This window comes from Artibeus jamaicensis, unplaced genomic scaffold (assembly GCF_021234435.1).
Source record: "Artibeus jamaicensis isolate MK-2021 breed Jamaican fruit bat unplaced genomic scaffold, CSHL_Jam_final contig_464, whole genome shotgun sequence".
In the NCBI taxonomy this organism is placed as follows: Eukaryota; Metazoa; Chordata; class Mammalia; order Chiroptera; family Phyllostomidae; genus Artibeus; species Artibeus jamaicensis.
This window is the reverse complement of record NW_026521842.1, coordinates 13,587,334-13,608,656: the sequence shown is the minus strand read 5'-3', so window position 1 is coordinate 13,608,656 and position 21,323 is coordinate 13,587,334. Positions and strand designations below refer to the sequence as shown.

The following is a 21,323-nucleotide window of genomic DNA, read 5'->3' as shown; positions in this document are numbered from 1 at the left end:
GAGCTGAGGGCTTATCTGGCTGGAGTAGGACTTTCCTTAAGAGCTCAGGAGAAAATGAGAAAATGATCCAGACTTAAGTCATCAAATAGGGTAGTTTGAGGACAGATATACATGTTGCAAGATCTACGATTATTAACTCTGAGGTGGAAAAATAGCAACTGTGTGCTTTGTGATTCTTATACTTCAATATATAGAAATCTGTCTTCCCAGAATTTCTATCACTGTTACAAAAAATAAAATAAAATAAAATAAAAATTTCAATACCACAATTTCCACAAACATTAGTCACCGTATTTTTCAGACCATAACACGCACCTGGGTTTTAGAGGAAAATAGTAAAAAAATTTTTAAAGCAAAAAATGTGGTAAAATGATAGCATAATATTTCATCAATCTAAATGTAAACAGAACTCAACAGCAGCAATAACAACCATTATTCCTTCCAAATGATGTGTGTGTGGGGGGAGGCAGGGGGTGCATCTCATGGTCTGAAAAATATGGCATTCTACACTAAAGCCAAGAGAAATGATTCAAAATCTTCGCCAATCAGTATCCATACAATGCCACATATTCTCATTAATTATTTCTGTCTTTATATTCAACATTCACTTATAACAATGTATACAATCTTTATATACTCCTTTTTAATACTAACTCCTATCTGAAGCACATTTCCCTGTGGTTTAATTAATCTAACTGTACAGTCAAAATATTTATAAATAGTTACAAGCCTCCTGGGGAAACCATTTTGTTCGTCTCAAACACAGGCAGACTGTAACACGTGCAACTGGAGCACTGATGACAGAAGCGGTTGTTTTCTCTGGGTACCCACAGAGCCTGATTATCAACTTGTCTGAATCACAGCAACCTACTGCAAGTGTAGGTGAACGGTAACAAAAAGAATTATACTTCACTGGGCCCATCTCAACCAATACAGAGTGAATTCCAAGAAAAATCAAGTAAATGAATGAGTCATTCCTCCCTTAATAACTGGTCAGGTAAAGAGATGTAATGTTCTCTTCAATTACATTAAATACCCACAAAATTCTTTTACAACTTACCTCTGATAAGGTAGATTTGCAAACTTCTCTGGCCACAGATTCAAATTTTGGATCTTTAGTTAGGTTCAGCTTATAATTCCACAACAACTAGGTATAATAAACAAACAAACTTCAGTTAGAATTGACACCATCAACTATGATAAATGTAAGTGAATCATAACAAATTATGACACCAATAAATGATGACAGTTCATTGTACAGAGTCAGACAAAGCATACTCACATTTCAGTTAATGAACAGAAAAGAAAATATCATTGGATTTATAGACAAAAGGAAAAAAGGTACAGACAAAATAAGTACTACCATTCACACACCTTTTCTTTCTTTCTTCTTTTTTTTTTTACTTAAAGGTAATTTTTTTAATGTCAAGAAAAAATTAAACCCAAAATCCCTGATGAAGTTTTCAGAGGAAATACTAATAGGAAGTAGAAGCTAAATTCTGCTTAAACCAAAAAGTCTAACTCAAAGCTCAGCTTTTGGGGGTTAGTCTAATTACACATGTCAGCAACTCCCCATAATAAAAGCTCAGGAAAACTAGCACCAAATTTAATCAAATGCTTTTTAATGTGTCTATTGAGATAACATGATTTTTCTTCTTCAATGAGATTAATTTTTCAAGTATTAAATTTAACCTCAATTCTGGAGTAAAACCAATTCTGTCTTGATGCATTTCCCTTCTTATATTTTACAGGATTCAATTTGCTACTAATTTGCTTAGCATTTTTTCATCTATGGTTCATGAGTGACACTGGTGTTGTCACTCATGAACCATAGATGAACAACAAGGCTGGTGTTTCCTTTCTGGTCATGTTCTTGTTAGGAGAGAGCGAGGTTACATCAGCCCCATAATGAACGGGAGAATGTCTCCCCATTTTTATTCTCTGAAAGACTGTTGTTATTCTTCTGTAAATTTTTGTACAAATTAACCAATAAATCCATTTGGCCTTGGAGGTTTCTTTATTGGGAAGATTTTTATTTCCAGATTCAATTTTTAAAATAAACATTGGATTATTCAGATTTTCAACGTCTTATGTTAGTTTTGGTAAGTTTATTTTTCTAGGAATTTGTCCATTGCATCAACATTTTCCACTTCATTGGCCAAAAATTGTTCATAACTATCTTATCCCTTATTTATGATATGAATTCATCCCTGAACTCCCTACTATGGGGGAAGTTATTCAATTTTTAAAATTTGTTCCATTACAGGAAAAATTATAATGCCAACCCATGTATCAGGCTGTCATAACAAATATCACAGATTTCTTAAACAAAGCAATTTACTTGCTCGTAATTTCGAAAGCCAGAAGTCTGAGATCAAGGTGTTGACAGTACAGACTTTTTTCTGAGGCCTCTCTCCTTTCCTTGTAAGTGAGCGTCTTCGCTTTGTATCTTCACATGTTCTTCCCTTTGTGTCTGTGTCCTAATCTTCTCTTTTCTATGACGCCAACTGTCCCCTTTTCTGTATACTATTGTCCCTATTTTCCTTTCATATCCCTCCTATTCTCCAGCCCTTGGGGTTGTAAGGCACAAATCAGATTTTTTTTTAGCTTCCCCTCTGCCAAACTGAGTCAACCGATGAATTTTGAAGTTTTTTTCCTAATTTTTTTCCTTAGAAATAATGCCACAACAAATATCCTTTTATAGATACATTTTAATCCATTCTTTTAAGTATAACTACACATAAATTCTAAAAAGTAAGAAATGCTGGACCAAAGCACATATGCATTTTAAGATGAGTGCTTTATAAGTAAGTTTTTCTTATTTATATTCCTGTTTTTAGCCAGAGCAGAATTCAGGAAACTTTTTCTACAAAGGGCCAGAAACTAAAAATTTTAGGTTTTGAGGAACCTATTAGTCACTTCTGCAACTACTAAATGACTTTATGATGACTAAATAAAACCACCTTAAAATACAGAAATCTAAATTGTAAACCTGATAAGCACAGAAACAATTATTTCGTGTGGAACCTACGGGAAAATTTAAGCTTAAGCACAACAATATTATTTGGCAGAACCTGCTGGTTTCTACCTGGAGGAGTATCTGTAAATTTACCGTGGCCCTTAAACAGGGTTTATCATCCTCTTTTTAAGATCAAGAGAATTTTACAAAATATAACGCTTCCCAGAACAACAGGAAAAGCATCCCAAGACTTGTCATCATATAGCTAAAGCACATATGGTGAATCATGAGAAAGTCATACTTACATGATTACAATCTGAAGAAATTTCATTTTCAGGCTAAAAGGAAAGAAAAAAAAATAAGAGAGGGTGCTTTAAAAATCTCAAATCTCAAGTTTTCAAACACCACCAAAATAAACTCAAAACAAGAAATGTGAATATTCAACTAAATATGTTTCTTCCATACGAGGAGTAAAGTGGGGCTTATATATCTTTTAGATTGCTGGGGAGAAATAGGACGGGGAAGCAGATGAGACGCCATCCTCTCCCATCAACAGTACAGTCTGGAGAAGGGGAGAATGAAGAGGCACTCGTTTATCCTGGACCTAATGCAAGAGTGACATGAGGATCCCTGCACGACACTTCACAATTCTGAAAGATAAAGAGGGCCAGGTACAATAAGGGTGTCCTTTCTTTAAAGAAAGTTAGAAATCAAAAAAAAAAAAAAAAAAAAAAAAAAAAAGGATTATTAAAAAGGGTAAAAAGGTCCATCAATAATTTAAAAATTAGTCTCCTGTCACCATTTTGGGAAGGTAGGTAATGTGTACACAGAATTTCTATGTACTGTGTTTGTAACTTCTATGAGTCTATAAGCTTGCAAGTCTATAATTAAAAACATAAAATTAAAAAAATTATATATGTATATTCATATTCTCCCATAAATACATTTGCTTTGTAAAGCAAGGTACCTGTACCAGAGATAAAATAAACTTTTAATTCCATGACAAAAAAAGGTAGACTAGGTCATGCCTAATATCGCATAGCTTTGCAATACATATTTCCTTTAGTTCTCTTTGTAACATTAAAGGAGATACGATCGTAATAACACACACCACAATAAAGCACCATTTCCTTTGAGTTTCCATAGCTTTCCAACCTGTTCAAAATGAATTCTGTGTGCCTTCCATGAAATATTACCAACGTAAGTTGTAAAAAGTATCATTTTCAAAATAAAAAGATTCTTTCTATTTAAGGATAAGTAAAAGACAATGAAGAAAACAGTGCCCTGGCTGATGTAGCTCAGTAGACTAAGCATGGGCCTGCGAACCAAAGCATCACCAGTTCAATTCCCAGTCAGGGTACATGCCTGGGTTGTGAGCCAGGTCCCCGGTAGATGGGTGCTAGAGGAGACCACCCAATGATGTTTCATTCCCTCTTTCTCCTTTCCATCTCTCTAAAAATAAATAAATAAAATCTAAAAAACACGTAAGCCCTGGCCAGATAGCTCAGTTGGTTAGAGTATCATTCTGATACACCAAGGTTGCAAGTTTGATACCTTTTTGAGGCATATAACAAGAATCAACCAGTGAATGCATTAACTAAGTGGAACAATAAAACTGGTTTCTCTCTCAAATGATTTTTTAAAAAATTTTTTAAAAAGTGGTAAATATTAACAAACTGAGCAGCCACACCTAACATCACTTCAAAGAAGAAAAGGTTTCCAGGAAACTTGATTTTACTGCAGGATTTAGCAGGCATCAATACTAACTCATTTTCATACTTATTGATCAAATGTTTTATTAAAACTGACTTTAATAGATTGCTAGGTAATCATAAGATCATAACATAGCACTTCTGAACGTTTCCCCTACTTGTCTAAGTAACAAAAGATATTTTAATGCACTTTCTGAGGTGCCTTTCTGCATCTCAGAAATCACCCTCCCTACTGAGTTAATACAGTAACTCTGTTCCCTACACTTCACTTCCAAATGCTTAACTCATCTCTCTTAACACTCTAATATCAAGAATGCTTTTTGTTTGGGCAGTTTTCTACTTTATACCCCTTTAATTCCTCCCTTAATTTTTTCAATCAATCAGCAATTCTAGTTCTTACTCAAACAAAGCATGGAAGGTAATTAACATCATTATCATTTCTACTCATACTCATTTCTGCTAACCAGTAACTTTAGATTAAAGGACCACTCTTGAAAGAAATTCAGAGCACTGGAGAACTTTCAAAATAGCATAGTCTAATGAGATGTAAGTTACCCATGGGGAAAAAGTGTTGTCATGTTTACAGTCCAAAGGGACCAATCAGAGCAACTTTATGACTGTTACAATGCTTGCTTCCCAGAGTGGTAGACTGAATGATTTCCCTCCGTTTTTCACTCTTTAATAGAATTTGAGAGCCAGACCCTCTGCCCTGTAACTCTGCTCAGCCCACTGCCTGGCCTGAGCACACATCCACCCGGCTCCACTGACGTGCCCCTGATGTTAGGCGAGGCTATGGACTTGCATTAACTAATGGGACTTTAGCAGACATAGCAGGGGCACAGACTTTAAACGTGCTTGGGTGGTTCGACTTGTATTCTCACAGTCCTGAGAATATGTCCAAGTATTATTGCATGTCTTAAAATTTTTTAAAAAGAATTTGGTATTGGAGCATTTAAGATCTTTTTTTTTTAAAGATTTTATTTATTTTTAGAGAGAGAGAAAGGGAAGGAGAAAGAGATGGAGAGAAACACTGATCAGTTGCCATTCGCATGCCACCAACCAAGGACCTAGTCCACAACCCAGGCATGTGCTCTGACTGGGAATGGAACCAGCACCTTTTGGTTTGCAGGACAACACCCAAACCACTGAGCCACACCGGTCAGGGCTATTTTTAAAATTCTTGTGGCACAATGGTTTGCCACAGCACAATGGCTGAAAGTCACTGCTTCTGAAAAACAGAACAGAGATCTGCAAAATATGAAACATGAAGTAGTATACCCAGTGGGAACATCAATAGTACCAGTACAAATTAACTGTAGAGAAAATGTTACAGTTTAGCACTCAGCCATTTATAAGACACTAAAAGACAGAAATCTCAAGAAACAAAACCAGACGTGCGTGCCAACAGAGGTGTGGTTCTCAGACTGCACCAGTCCTATGATGTCCCAATTAAATCACTTCATTATACACTGCATATCTATTTCGATAAAATTGTAAGTGGAAGCAGACTTGATTATCTTGACTCTTACAAGAATAATAATATGAGGAATAAAACCCAATTGCTAAGGTAGAATACGGCTAAGATGTTTTTTCCCCTTTCGTTAACCATCAGTGAAATAATACTCCAAAATGATCCCAAGAAATGAACCAACAAGTACATGCAGTATTGAATAATTATAATTTTGTGGATAATAACTATACACAAAAGTGTGCTCAGCATCGTTGTGGGATACAGAAGATAACACGTCTCTAACCCTGGGTAGTTTACAATCCAGTTCTAAAGATAAAAGTGAGCAATCAAGCCATTAAGCAGGAGTATGGACTTAAGCTAGATCTAAAGAATTAGAAGAATAATTTCCAAAGAGGATGTGAGTTAGATGATCCCCCAGGGTCAGAAAGGAAATAACAACCTTTTTATAAACAAAAACAAAAATTCACCTTTAAGTTATAGTTTAATTTTTATCATGTTTATGTTAGAATAGTTAATATATTATGAATAACTATGTATCTACTAGGGCTATGCTTAACAATTTTTTCAAATGATAAGAACATTATCAACATAGAGGGTTAAAAGCTGAAACTTCTCTTCTAACTAGTTTAGAACTTCTACTTCCACCCCCTCAAACCAGAGGCAAAGTGATGGCTCCTGGCCTGGGGAACTATTGAATTAGAAGCTCAGCTTTGTCACATTTTAACTGCTCTCTATCACTCTGGAGATTGGAATCTGGACTTTGAAAAGAAGTTCCCTTACATCAAGTGTTTCCTCATGGGAAATAAAATGGTTGTCATTTTAACAATGAAAAACTTGGAGGATAAAAGTTTATAAAAAGCTTCTTAAAAAATTTTCTGTTAATTTAATGATCAAATTTTGTAGAAGAGACTGCTGAAGTTGCATATTTAGTATCAATAAAGAAACTATAATAAAGTGAGGAAAAAGAAAGAGAACATGACATATACCCCCCAACCCAACACAGCAGTGACTGAACAGAGAAGAAACTTAGCTGATGCTGAAGAAATGACACAACAATAACACAAAGGAGCAAAGCACCGAGCATCTGGAGGCACCTGCCTAACTCCAATAAAGAATGTGATGAGTGTAGCAGGAAAGAGTGAAAGCAGTCTCTTAACTGAGCTAGGTGCTCTATTTTATTTCTTACAACATGATGAGCTGTAATGTGTTCAATTTTACAGATGAAGACACTGAAATACAGAGAAACTGAGTAATGTGATGAAAGGTACAGTCCCATGAGACAACAAAATTAGATTTAAATAATGACAGTAAGTGGCAATATAGGCTTATTGTGATGCTGTCAGCTCGATACCTCTTCCAAAAGGCTCGGTAGGTCAGGTTTAGCACAGTGATGATGGTGGGGAACTTTAGGAGGCACAAGAAAAAGAAAGGTAGATGGAATAAACAGAGCTACTGCTCTAGAGCAGTGATAACCAACCGGTATGCTACAAGCATTTGTAAACGTGCAATAGCTGATTATTTAGTCGGGGGCATTGATGTCTTTTCTCTCAAACTGTCAAATAAAAAATGACAACAGGCAATAAATACAACAAGAGCCACCTGGTGTGAATGAATCAAAAGTACACCTATTTTTTTTCAAATAGACAAAACATATATTTTTTGGAGTGCCACAGAATTTTAGCAATTAGTTTATGTGTGCCATGAGATGGAAAAGGTTGAAAATCACTGCTCTAGAGTGATTTATCTGACAGCCACATGATGAATTTAGATGTAGGCAGCCCAGGTAAGAAACTGATGGAAAAATTAGATCAACTAGGGATCTTGGATTAGCCCTTGATTAATCACAGCAAGTTATAAAAAACTTTGCTTGATTTGGCTTTTCTAAATCAATGATTTAAATGTTTTGGGTATTAGTGTACTTTAATCTCCTAGTTGGGTAGCCAAAGCTGAAAGAGTTTATTTTAAGGCTTAAAACCCCTAGTCCTTCCTTTAAGAACTGGTTTTAAGGAAAGAAACAGAATGGTGGAAGAACAGAAGCAGTTAGCTAGAGAAGCAGAGTGATTTTGGGTGGGTCAATTCTCCAGACCCCTGAGGACAAGTTTTAGACTAGAAAAGGGATTTCTTTCTACCTAGGATCCATGAACATACTTAAGAAGTGAGAATGTCTTAAATCTAAATATAAACTTTTATATGTTGAGTAGTACATTTTTCTGACAAGAGAATCCACAGCTCTCATAATCTCAGAAAGATCTGTAAGACAAGAAAAGATTTTCCCTCGATGGTGTGGTTCAGTGGACTGAGTGCCGGTCTGTGAACCAAAAGGGTTTGATTCCCAGTCAGGGCACAGGCCAGGTCCTCAGTCGGGAGTGTGTGAGAGGCAACCACACACTGATGTTTCTCTCCCTCTCTTTCTCCCTCCCTTACTCTCTCTCTAAAATAAATAAATAAACTTAAAAAAAATTTAAGAACATTTATCTAAAATGGATGAGATTCTTTCTAGCTTTCTGAGTCTATAAAACAGAAATATTTATTGAATCCCACATCTTTTTAATGCTGGTAATTTGCATATTATAATTTTGGTTCCCTTCTTCAACCTAATCATTCTCTGCTGGTCAAATTCACTGCAAACAGGTTTCAGATCATTTAAGAGGATGGTTTTTACACAAAGTACAAGTCTGGAACTATGATTTCCCCAAGGTGTACGGGCTGAGTTAGTGAGCCCGGAAGGAGATATTAAAGGATTCACAAAACTAACTTTGAAGTTGTGCCAGTTTCTGAAACAAAAATGCTTAAGAATTGGGCTGCGTCTAAAATATGGAATATCCCACACAGTTACATTGACTAAAGTTGAACTATCCACCAGATCATACCTGGTACTAAATTACATGACAACAGACTCTGTTTATTAATCACCTGGGAGAAAACAAATTTAAAAAGCCAATAGTGTCAGTGCTTTCATGGACTTGCAAAAATCTGAACGCTGGACAACAACTGGATGCCTCCTTCTGGTTAGAGGCATTCTGCTGCAGTAGTCAGTAAGCTCTTCTGGGAGTTTATTCACTGAGAATTCAGTAAACTATAGAGGCAATCCATTTATTATTAACTTGACCCAAACCACCCACCTCCTGCACACCCAAAAAACAAACTCAATATAACATAATTAGCAATGTTAGATAAACCGTCTTTTAGTCTTGATAAACTTTCCCCGAGCAAGTATAAACTGAATCTTAACTCTTAGATTCATAATTAAGTTCCTTTTAAGGCTCAGAATTCATCTTTTTTATTTGTACCCAGCGGTAGCTGCTAAGTATTGCTTTTCCAAAAGGACAGAGATCAACACAGGCTTCACAGCCTCCAACAATGTTCTGGTTCACTGTGGAGCTGTTCTTTTGTATGATTCTTTAACACCATCCATCTCTTCAAAAAGGATTTACTATACAAGCCAGCAGGAGATTTAAAAAAGATATATAATAGAGATTACAGACACTAGCTCTCAAGTAAATTAGTGTGGTAAGGAAATAAAACACAAGTCTGACCTAACCATCATACAAAGATGTGGAGCTCGTGGGGACAGGGGGAGGGCCTGATATTTTAAAGGATGAAAAAGTAACACCATCCCCCACCAGTAGGATGACTGAAAGGAAACCAAAAGCCTAACGGAGGAGGGTATATTTGAGTTGAGCCTTAAAAGGAAGTTGTAATTTGATGCTGTCACGCCGTGTGTCTGCTGAGGAAGAGGAGGGGAGATGTGAGTTGGAAAGGCAAGTTTAGGCAGAGGGCAAAGGCTTGAGTGAGACGGTGAGAAATCCTACAGTGACTGTTCTTAGGTTTATGAGTACATATTTGGCTCATAAACCTAATCTCCCATGTGATGGGATAACTACAAAGTTTAAATAAAATCTTAAAACTGGTCCAATAATGGTTTCCCACCATCCAAATTAATGTTATAACTAAACACAGTATAGACAGTGGTAATTTAATTTACTATTATTTACCTGTGGGCTTCCCAGTGGGAAGCTTCCCAGTGGTAGGGTAACAGCTGAGAAATACTGTATAGTTATGTTTTCTTTATGCTACTAACTTTGAAGGAGGACAAGGACAGCTACTTCAGAAACTAGAGACACTCCAGTACTGATCTATTCATAGAGTTTCTAAAGGCTGAAGAAGTTTACACTAAATGGACAAAAAATAATATAGAAGACCTAAAAACAGAACAGTTTCTAAAAATCGATCTCTGGAAAGCAGGTCAGATGGACTCAAATACCTCACTGAATATAGAAGAATCAACAGGAAGCAATGTAAAGACTTCTGCTGGGGCATATAGATAGACACCAGTCCATGTAGTCAAGAAAAAGTTCTTTCTATTCTTAATCTAAATGTTTGCTTTGGTGTGGGTTCATGGAAAGGTCCTGATCATCTGAAGGGGCTGTCAGTCAAGTTCCCCTTCATCTTTGCTTTCTTGTTTCCAGTTCAGCCAGGCCTTGTAGACTCATTTTGTTCAAGCCCTTGAGCTCCAGCTGTTACTCAATCACTTTGGCATTCTGTTTTACAAGTCAGCAATTTCTCAGTATCCTCTTCTCCATCAATAGTAGACACAGTGACAGAGCTGAACTTGTCCATGTCTTTGGTCTTTTTAGTCATTACCTTCTCAGGAGGCTCGTGTTTCCTTTTTAAAATTTTTATTTATTGATTTCAGAGACAGAGAGAGAGAGAAAGGAAAGAAGCATCTATTGATGTTCTACTTATTTATGTATTCATGGGTTGATTCTTATATGTGCTCTGACCATAGATTGAACCCACAACCTTGATGTATCTAGATGATGCTCTAACCAAGTGAGCTACCCGGCCAAGGCCAGGAGGCTCTTTTTTCTGAGTATATATTATACATTCATTTTCTCAACACCCTGACCAAACTTGACTTCTGCTCCATTCTCAATGAAGGTCACAAGAGCATTCTTCTGCTGGGACTGGTAAAAGAGAGGCAGTCTACACTTTGCACACTTTTCCTCTACTGTTGTTCAGTGCCTTCAGGGCTCCAAAGATAGTCTCCTCGTCCTTTGTTATAAAACTCGTGTTATAAAACACACTGAATGATGGTTTTACAAATTTTAAAAGTTCAAAAAAAAATGTAACTTACAAAAACATACAATTTTCTCTACTACAAGAAATACTGTGGAACTTTCAGCCAAGATAGAGGCATAGGTGGAAACACTGTGCCTCCTCACACAACCAAATTTAAGGACAACAAAGGTTTAGTTTCAAAAACACAACCAGAACAGACAAAAAATTGAACTGTAGGGAAGTCCAACAATGAACCATTCACCCAGCAGTAAGAGGGGCCGAGTCAGCAGCCTGGGGAGAGGGGTCTCGGAAGGAAAAAGTGGTGGTTGGCAGACCTGGGCACGGGAAGGAAAAGAGCAGGCCCAACCCAGTGAGGCGTGTAAGGCGGTTGGCTGACCGAGGACACACATTTGCGCTCAGATAAACCAGGCAAAAAATGGGCAGTGAGACAGAGCAACTCAGGACCCCAGCGATAGAAAATAAAGCCTAAAAGCACTGACTGAAAACACTTGTATGGGTTGACATGCCAGGAGAGACTCCCAGCCTCATAGGAGAGTTCACTGGAGAGACCCACAGGGTCCTAGAACATACACAAGCCCACCCACCCAGGAACCAGCACTAGAAGGGCCCAATTTGCTTGTGGGAAGTGGCAGAGGGCACCGAAATCTGAGAGAGAGAGAGAGAGAGAGAGAGAGAGGGAGGAAGGGAGGAACAAGCACCATCGCTCCCTCTGACCCCGCCCCCACATACATCCTCACAACCCAGCAACTTGGGTTGCCTGACCCTGGTAAACACCTAGGCTCCGCCCCTCATATGTAATAGGCATGAACAGACCAAAACGTTACGGCTCAAACACAAGAACAAATCAAAGCCCCAGAGCCAATACTTCTAAGTGACCAAGACATAGCCAACCTATCAGATGCACAGTTCAAAACACTGGTGATCAGGATGCTCACAGAACTGGTTGATTTTGGCCACAAATTAGATGAAAAAAATGAAGGCTGCCCTAAGTGAAATGAAGCAAAATGCACAGGGAACCAACAATGATGGAAAGAAAATTGGGACTAAACTCAATGGAGTGGACCAACTCTCTTTCTTTCTTCCTTCTGGTAGAAAAGAATAAAGAAATAAGAATTCAAAAAAAATGAGGAGAGGCTTAGGAACCTCCAGGACATCTTTAAACATTCCAACATCTGAATTATAGGGGTACCAGAAGGGGAAGAGGAAGAGCAACAAGTGGAAAACTTATTGGAACAAATAATAAAGGAGAACTTCCCCAATCTGGCAAAGGAAATAGACTTCCAGAAAGTCCAGTAAGCTCAGAGAGTCCCCAAGAAGGTAAACCCAAGGAGGAACACACCAAGGCACACCAAAATTTCATTACCTAAGATTAAAATGAAGGAGAGAATCCTAGAAGCAGCAAGAGATAAGGGGACAGTCATCTACAAAGGAGTTCCCATCAGGCTGTCAGCTGATTTCTCAAAAGAGACCTTACAGGCAAGAAAGTGCTGGAAAGAAGTATTCGAAGTCATGAAATCCAAAGACCTACATCCAAGATTGCTCTATCCAGCAAAGCTTTCATTTAGAATGGAAGGGCAGATCAAGTGCTTCTCGGATAAGGTCAAATTCAAAGAGTTTATCATCACCAAGACCTTATTATATGAAATGTTAAAGGGACTTACCTAAGAAAAAGAAGATAAAAAATATGAACAGTGAAAGGACAGCAAACTCACAGTTACTAACAACTATACCTAAAATAAAAGCAAACTAAGAGAACAGCTAGATCAGGAGCAAAACCACAGAAATGAAGATCACATGGAGGGTTAGCAACAGAGGAGTGGGAGGAGGAGAGGGGGAAAGAGTAGTATGGGAAATGTAGAAGCTAAAGAACTTATGACACATGGGCATGAACTAAAGGGGGGAATGTGGGTGGGAGGGGGTGTGCAGGGTGAAGGGGAATGAAGAGGGGGGAAATGGGACAACTATAATAGCATAATCAATAAAATATATTTTAAAAAATACTGTGAATTCTTTCCCTATTTTCCTATTATAAACTGGAAACAGAGGTGCCTAGAAACTGTAGGAGGCAGGCCATCATCAAAAGAAATGTTTGGGAATTATTTCTTTTCACATATAGAGATCAGTTAACCTTTCCCTCATTTTCCCATTTGGGACTGACCAACATTCAAGAAATGTAGAACTGTTTGGTAATGCCAAATGTTTTAAAATCCACTTATGGCCTTGTAAAGACTCTGCCTCATTTCCCCAATGTGAATGAATGACTTTCTCTGGGATGAAATCACCCTCATGAAAGCCTACTATCAGCAGGGAGGCAAAAGTTACCTTCTAGCATTTATCTTTTTCTCCCTAGAAGTCAACATAAAAATCTATCCAGTTTGATGCTGGTGGGAAGAATTTTTACCTAATTTATGGGGGAAAGAAACAGCTCAAGCATTCTATCAAATGCTTGGCCAGATTCCCCTTTAGCCTCAAGGGAAACAACCCTGGACAGGTCTTCAAATCTGGCTCCCAGCCATGGCAGGCACACGGCTGTACAGGGATAAAAGGCCTGTTTTCCATTACCCAGTCGCCTGGGTAAAGTCAGTTTTGGTGCCCACACTTATAGAGTGGCATTATTACTCAGTCTTAAGTGACTAACATTTATAAAATGTTTTGTAGGAAATTTCATCAAAAAGACCATACAGCAGGTCCTTAAATAACATTGTTTCATTCAGTGTCATTTCGTTATAAGGTTGATAAGGTGCTGTAGGAATTTAACTCTTGTTTATGTCAATTATGTTCCTTACGTTCACCCCAGCATGCAAGAAGAAAAGTTTCAAGCCTTTATGAGAGACAATCTCTGTAATATATAATACATAAAGCCCACAAAATGCAACATTTGAAGACATATAACACACATACTTAGGTTGTAAAAGGTGCTGTGCCCATGGGTATGTCTACCCTGAGTCACTGTCTGGTGAGAACTCTTACGACGCTATGAATATGGGTGGCCTGATATGCCATTAACATAAAGAAATTCAGAAGCACATACACAAGTCAATTTACGTGATTCATAACAAATTTTCAAAATAAAAATTTAGGATATAACTCACACTGAGATATTTCAGGATATTTTATCTAATTAACTTACTAAAAAACCTTAGCTAGAATTTTAATTTTTTAAATTATTTTATTGTTATTCAAGTACAGTCGTCTGCATTTACCCCCCCACGAGAATTTTAATTTTTAAACTTCATCAAAAAACTACCAAATACATATTTTAAAACGTAAAATAATGTGGGGTAAATGTGGCCTAAGAACAAGTTAGTAAAGTTTGAAAAGAAAGAGAAGGAAATACATTAACGCTTCTTTCTAAAAGGCTTGACATGGAACAAATGATGTGAATAGCCATGATTTATGAAGTAATTAATTCAACCAGTCTCTAAAACTGTCCCTGCCCTCAAAACAAAGAAACAGTGTATAAGAAAGTTGACTTCCCTGATTTAAAGCGCCTTTTATTAGTTCATTTTTTGGCCATTAAAAATGCCCAAGTTTTTATAGTGCTTTTTGTTGTTATTCCCCTGCACCCTTGGAGATGGTAGCACCCCAATTAAAAACAAAACAATTCCTATAAATGTAAGTTACCTCCTCAACCTGTTCCCTGTTTCACCAGTAGTTTATTTAGCATAATTATAATCCTTTCTAAAAATACCAGAAAAACAAAGACAGAAAAAAACAAACAGCAGATTCTTTCTTCCAAAGATGACTAATCACCATCGTCTTAGAATTTAAGATTAAGTACATAGGGCTTACATAACTGCCACCAAAATAGATCAGATACAACAAAAGTGTCTTGCATCTGTGCATTGGCTTAAGGTTACTGTTTCCATTTATGACAAAATTCAGATTTTTTCATAGTTATCTATTTTTTTTGGCATAATGAGGAAAGTGACTTACTGGGAGAGGCTGTGCAATTGTTAGTTAATTCCAATTCGTATTCTACCAGTTAACTCATACAAAGATTGGGGAGAAGTCAATCATTAATCCCACCCTCTGCCATTAGTATGCTTTGAATTTAAACTATAGTGAAAGAGAAAAACATTTTTTCAAACCTTTCTCAAAAAAAATTAGAGCCAAACCTTTGTGAAGCCCTTTGACAATTTCAATAACATAATTATCAACCTACAATAGTTTACATCTGTGAAAAATATACATTTCCAAACAGAGGGATCATTTAAGTTGTCTCTGATACCAAAAGTTGTATTCTTGTGATACATATATATAAAGAATTTATTTAATCCATGGATGACAGCTCAAGCCTGGGTTTTCAGAACTGAAAAATAATTAATTCAGAATGAAATATTCGGTCTGAAAGTGGGTATTCAATATGAGCTTCTGAATGAGAATCTGACTCACAGCAAGCCTTTTAGCAGCTCTACCGTTCTAAAAATATCTGCCAAGGGACACCTTATTCCATCTGAAAGTGAAGAAGAATTTCAAATCTATGTTCTTAATTAATTCTTACTTGGTGCAACCATGAAGTCACAGAGCTGGTAATGGCACAAATAATTCTGTTGAAATAAATTTGGCTCCAAGGTATACCTACCTTAAATTCTTCCTGAAAATATTAGTGTCCTAATAAAATAAATTCTTGGTTGATCATGAAAACCCATCTCTGGGCAAAATATTTCCTCTTCTTAAGTTACATGTAAGAAAGTGCCCAGAAGGCAGCAATCACAGGTTGGGCTCCCACAATACTGGGCACCGCACTGGCATTCTGTCTACACTGGTTATTTGGCTGACAGAGATGCTATCGGATCTCTAGGTTCCCAAAGGTGGAGTGTCAGTCACTGGGGTCACAATGAAATAAATAGTTTCTGCTCAATTTGTCCTTTCTGGTCTATTTTTCAGATAATAAAAATTTAATGCTAATTATCTAACATAGTCCCAAATTAAGACTAAAACTGCAATGACTTCAGCTGACAGGACAAGAAATAACTTTAAAAGGATGTCAAAAAAGCACTAGCCTCAGGAAATTAAGTCTACCTATTCTGGTTTCTTGATGAAAAAGAAATGATATAACTAGGACAGGGAAAAAAAGGATGATAAAGAATAACATATCTGGCCCTGACTAGTGTGGCTCAGTGGGTTGGGCATTATCTGGCAAAACAAATCAAAAGGTCACCAGTTCGATTCCTGGTCACAGCACATGCCTGGATAGTGGGCCAGGTCCTGACTCGGGGCATGTGAGAGGTGGCTGATCATGTGTCTCTCCCACATCGATATTTCTTTCCCTCTCTTCCCCTCTTCTAAAAATAAGTAAATAAAATCTTTAAAGGAAAAAAATCACATTTCTGGAGTTCCTCTGCACAATTCTAAAGGAATTCATTACCATTATTTATTTAAATCCAATTCCCCCAGGAGAAACTGCTCATCAAAAATAAACATCAATAAATTAGATCTGAAGGAAAAAAGAGAGAGAACTTATGAATGAAGTTCAAGACTAGTTATCTTATGAGGACCATACTTTTTAGACATAAGATGCACTTAGGTTTTATAGGAAAACAGGAAAAAAACTTTTGAAGCAAAAAATGTGGTAAAATATTTAATAACATAAAAACATAATATTTCACCAATGTAAATGTAAACAGAACTCAACAGCAGCATTAACAACCATTACTTCTCCCAAATTGGGGTGGGAGAGACTGCATCTTATAGTCTCTAGCATGTGCAGCAGCTCAGTGTTGTCAATCTCCAACAGCATTTCCCTAATCTTTCTGATCAGGTTCAAGTGCATGATTTGGATGAGCAGGAACAAAAGTTCTCCCAGCATTTCCCCCTGCACATGGATCGAAGCCTGGGTTGCTTGCAGAGGCTGCATGACAGGCAGGATGAGGGCTGCAGACACTGGAAACATACTTTCAGTGCAACAGCAGCACAAGGTGCTAAATTCTGCACAGCTGTGGGAACACCAACTCTCTGAGCAGTAGTAGGGAGGCCACAGAGGCCATATCAGTTGGATCCAGATGGCAAAGAGCTGGACAAGGCTCAGGCTGGCATATAGCACTTGGCATTCATTGGAAGCTTTGAGGTCTCCAAACTTACTGCCAGCTTGGCTTAGGCTTCATCTGTGCTAACTTGTTAGGTATGTAATATGAAGGTCTTCCCTGAGCCTGTGGAACTGCTGGCACAAAGCAGCCACCAGCTGCAGGTTAGAACTAATTTAAGATGGCACCAGCAGGGAAGTGCTCTCATTCCAGCCACTGCCTGCATATACTGGTTGGTCAGGTATGCAGAACCTTTCCTTCTTCCTTCCAAGGGGCCACAGTGATATACAGTGGCTTGGAATCCACAATGCATCCATTCATTTCAGTGACTGCTTCGGTTGCCTCTTTAGGAGATGAGAAGCAAACAAAGCCAACTCTTTGTATGTCCCATCCTCCAACATTACCTTAGCACTGGTGATGGATCCAAAAAGAGAAAACTTTCCTTAAATCCTCATTATCAATGGTGTCATCCAAATTCTTAATGTAGAGATTTATTCCCTGATATCAAGGGATTCTCTCGTTTCAGCTGTTCAAATTTCTGTTTTAACTCAGCCTGCCGCTCTACTTTATTCTGTGCATGGCCTACAAAAATGACTTTCCCACTGATTTCTTTTCCAGTCATCTCTTCCATAGCCTTATTTAAAAATCTTATGTTTTTCGTAACTCACAAAGCCGAAGTCTTTGGATGTCCCTTGTGATCTGTCATGAACTTGGCACTCAGGGTCTTACCAGAGTGGATGAACAGTTTTTTCAGACTCTCATCATCCACCTCTTTCCCTAAGTTTTTGATATACACCCTTGTGAACTCCTTGGCTTTGGCTCCAAGCTTGCCTTCCTGCTTTTTTAAGATTTGAATATGAAAGATAAGGAGAGAATATTATAAGCAGCAAGAGAAAAAGTGAGTTACCTACAAAGGAGTTCCCATAAAACTATCAGCAGATTTCTCAAAAGAAACCTTACAGGCACAAAAGGTCTGGAAAGAAGTATTCCAAGTCAAGAAAGGCAAGGACCTACATCCAAGATTATTCTATCCAGCAAAGCTATCATTTAGAATGGAAGGGCAGCCCTGGGTGGTGTAGCTCAGTGGATTGAGCGTGGGTCTGCGAACCAAAGGATCGAGGTTCGATTCCCAGTCAGGGCACATGCCTGGGTTGCAGGCCAATTCCCAGCAGGGGATGAACAAGAGGCAACCATACATGGATATTTCTCTCCCTCTCTCCTTCTCTTCCCTTCTAGAGATAAATAAATAAAATCTTAAAAAAAAAAAAAAAGAATGGAAGGGCAAATAAAGTGCTTGCCAGATAAGGTCAAGTTAAAGGACTTCATCATCACCAAGCCCTTATTATATGAAATGTTAAAGGAACTTATCTAAGAAAAAGAGGATCAAAACTACGAAGAGTAGCCCTGGCTGGTGTAGCTCAGTGGACTGAGCACTGAGCCTTCGAACCAAAGGATCACAGTTCAATTTTCAGTCAGGGCACATGCCTGGGTTGCAGGCCAGTTCCTAGCAGGGGCCAGTTCCCAGCAGGGGACACACGAGAAGCAACCATACATTGATATTTCTCTCCCTCCCTTCCATTCTAAAGATAAATAAATAAATAAAATTTTAAAAAACTACGAAGAGTAAAATGACAACAAACTCAGAACTATCAAATACTGAACCTAAAAAAAAAAATAAAATTAAAGCAAACTAAGCAAATAACTAGAACTGGAAAAGAATCAGAAATGGAGATCACATGGAGTGTTACCAGCATGAAGAGGGAATAGGGAGAACGGGCAAAAAGATATGGGGAATAAGAAGCATAAATGGTAGGTACAAAATAGACAGGGGAGCCCTGGCTGGTGTAGCTCGGTGGATTGAGCTCAGGCCTGTGAACCAAACAACCATGGTTCAGTTCCCAGTCAGGGCACATGCCTGGATTGCAGGCCAGTTCCCAGGAGGGGATATACAAGAGGCAACCATACACTGATATTTCTCTCCCTCTCTCCTTCCCTTCCCTTCCCCTCTAAAGATAAAATCTTTAAAAAATATATACAGGGGGAGGTTAAGAACAGTATAGAAAATGGAGAAGCCAAAGAACTTACATGTATGACCCATGGACAAGAACTAAGGAGAGGAATGCGGGTGGGAGAGAGGGTGCAGAGTGGAGGAGAATAAAGGGGGGGAAACAGGACAAACTATAATAGCATAACCAATAAAATATATTAAAAAATAAAATATAGGATGGTGTTTAGAAAAAAAATGAAATTTTTTTCTCCATGGTTACAAAAAACCCCAGAACTGCAAGACCATAGACAAAGGACCCTCAAAAGCAATATGGGCCTCCCTGGGGTTTGCAATTTTCAGCTATCCTGGTCCGAACCTCCAAATTAAAAAAAAAAAAGGAAATTTAAAACGGGGCCTCCCCTCCAAATTAAAAAAAAATTTTTAAGAAGCAACCAAATGGTGCCCACAGGGCCTCCAGAACACGCATCTCTATAAATACAGGCTTTGGGCTCCTAGCGGTTTAAGATTACAGCAGTCAGGGGAAGAGCAAAATAAAATGTGTCAGTGCCAACTGGGGGAGCCCCACAGACAGGTGCATGAGGCGGGGGCAGGACTGCCACGTGGAGCACTGCGCAGCCACAGCAGAGGTGCATGGAGGCCACCACGGCTCACCATATGGAGAATGACAGATGCCCAAATGCTTTAGTTCGGTGGCAGGCGCAGGGAGGCCACAGTCATGCAAAAGTGACTTCCCCTGGGTCCTCTGAAGAGGATTCACTTTTTCTCTCCCCGCAACCCTGGTTTTAAAGCATTTTCAGGGTTTTGTTTTGTTTTTTTTTAAATCTTTTTCTTTAGGCTACTGGTCCGGAAAGCAGAGCTGGGCAGAGAGAGGTGGCTAGGTGAGGCACTGCTCTATTTAAGTTTATCTCATGTCTGATTATCAGAGCAACTGAAAGAATCCAAAATGGTAGAGGAAAAGTTTCACCCTCCCCCCACAAAAGCTCATGTATCTGATAAAGAAAACCCTCCTGTGTGCCTTTATTTTCAGGAGAATTAGCTAATTTTATATTGGAAAGTCTTAACAGTAATTTTATAAGGTTGAGAAACATTTGGATGAAGGTCACAATGAACTAAATGAAGAACAGGCAGAATGTGTTATTTAGAAAATAGATGTATTATTTGGAAAACATAATACATCTATTCTAACAAAGGACAAAATACACAGAAGTGAGAGAATAACAGCAGCAATTAGTCCCTTTTACTTGTCACATTCTAAACTCTTTCCATCACAAATTTCAGCCTATCTTCCAATACTTATACTAACACCTACGATCAATATTTGCAAACTATTGCCCTTCAGGATATTTGGTTAAGGGAGTGAGGTAAGCAGGAAAGGACGAGATTATCATCAGAGAGGGCAGTCCTGGCTGGGCAGCTCAGTTAGAGCATCGTCCTGATACATAAAAGGTTGCATGTCCGATCCCCGGTCAGAGCACATAAAAGAATTAACCAATGGCCCTGGCTGAAGTAGCTCAGTAGATTGAGCACAGGCCTGTGAAGCAAAGGATTGTGGTTTGATTCCCAGTCAGGGCACATGCCTGGGTTGCAGGCCAGGTCCCCAGTAGGGGACACATGAGAGGCAACCACACATTGATATTTTCTCTCCCACTTTCTCCTTCCCATCCCCTCTCTCTAAAAATAAATAAATAAAATATTTTTTTAAAAAGAATTAACCAATGAATGCATAAATAGGTAGAACAACAAAACTGATGATTCTCTCTCTCTAAAAAAAATAAATAAAAGAAGGGCACAGTGGTGGAGGGGTGCTAGCAGTTATGGGACACTAAAACACATACTGATTGCATTCTCAAAGGTACATACTTTGTTTTCTTGCAATAATCATTCGAAAACTTCTTAATGAAGTTGAGTAAGAGCTTCTATGAAGCTGTATGTGTTTTCACAATGTGGCTAACTGTTAAAGCTGGTAGGAAGATGCCGTAAGACTCAACTGATAGTCCTAAAATCTTAATGTATCTTGGTCAAATTTTGACTTAAAAGGTTAAGCAAATGTGAGGCAGTGGCCCTG

At 38.1% G+C, this 21,323-nt stretch overlaps 1 protein-coding gene and 1 pseudogene across 1 annotated transcript in view; both read right to left on the bottom strand.

Moving 5' to 3' along the window:
- Positions 1-21,323, bottom strand: part of GLG1 (golgi glycoprotein 1) — a 109,086-nt gene that overhangs the window by 49,894 nt on the left and 37,869 nt on the right. The window contains exons 2-3 of the mRNA XM_037144771.2: positions 3,265-3,297; positions 1,061-1,147 (exon numbers count right to left, since the gene is read on the bottom strand). Of these exons, the coding sequence (XP_037000666.2) occupies positions 1,061-1,147; positions 3,265-3,297 (120 nt within the window). The remainder of the gene's footprint in view (positions 1-1,060; positions 1,148-3,264; positions 3,298-21,323) is intronic.
- LOC119048940 (polyadenylate-binding protein 4-like) overlaps positions 16,659-21,323 on the bottom strand; it is a 28,182-nt pseudogene continuing 23,517 nt past the window's right edge.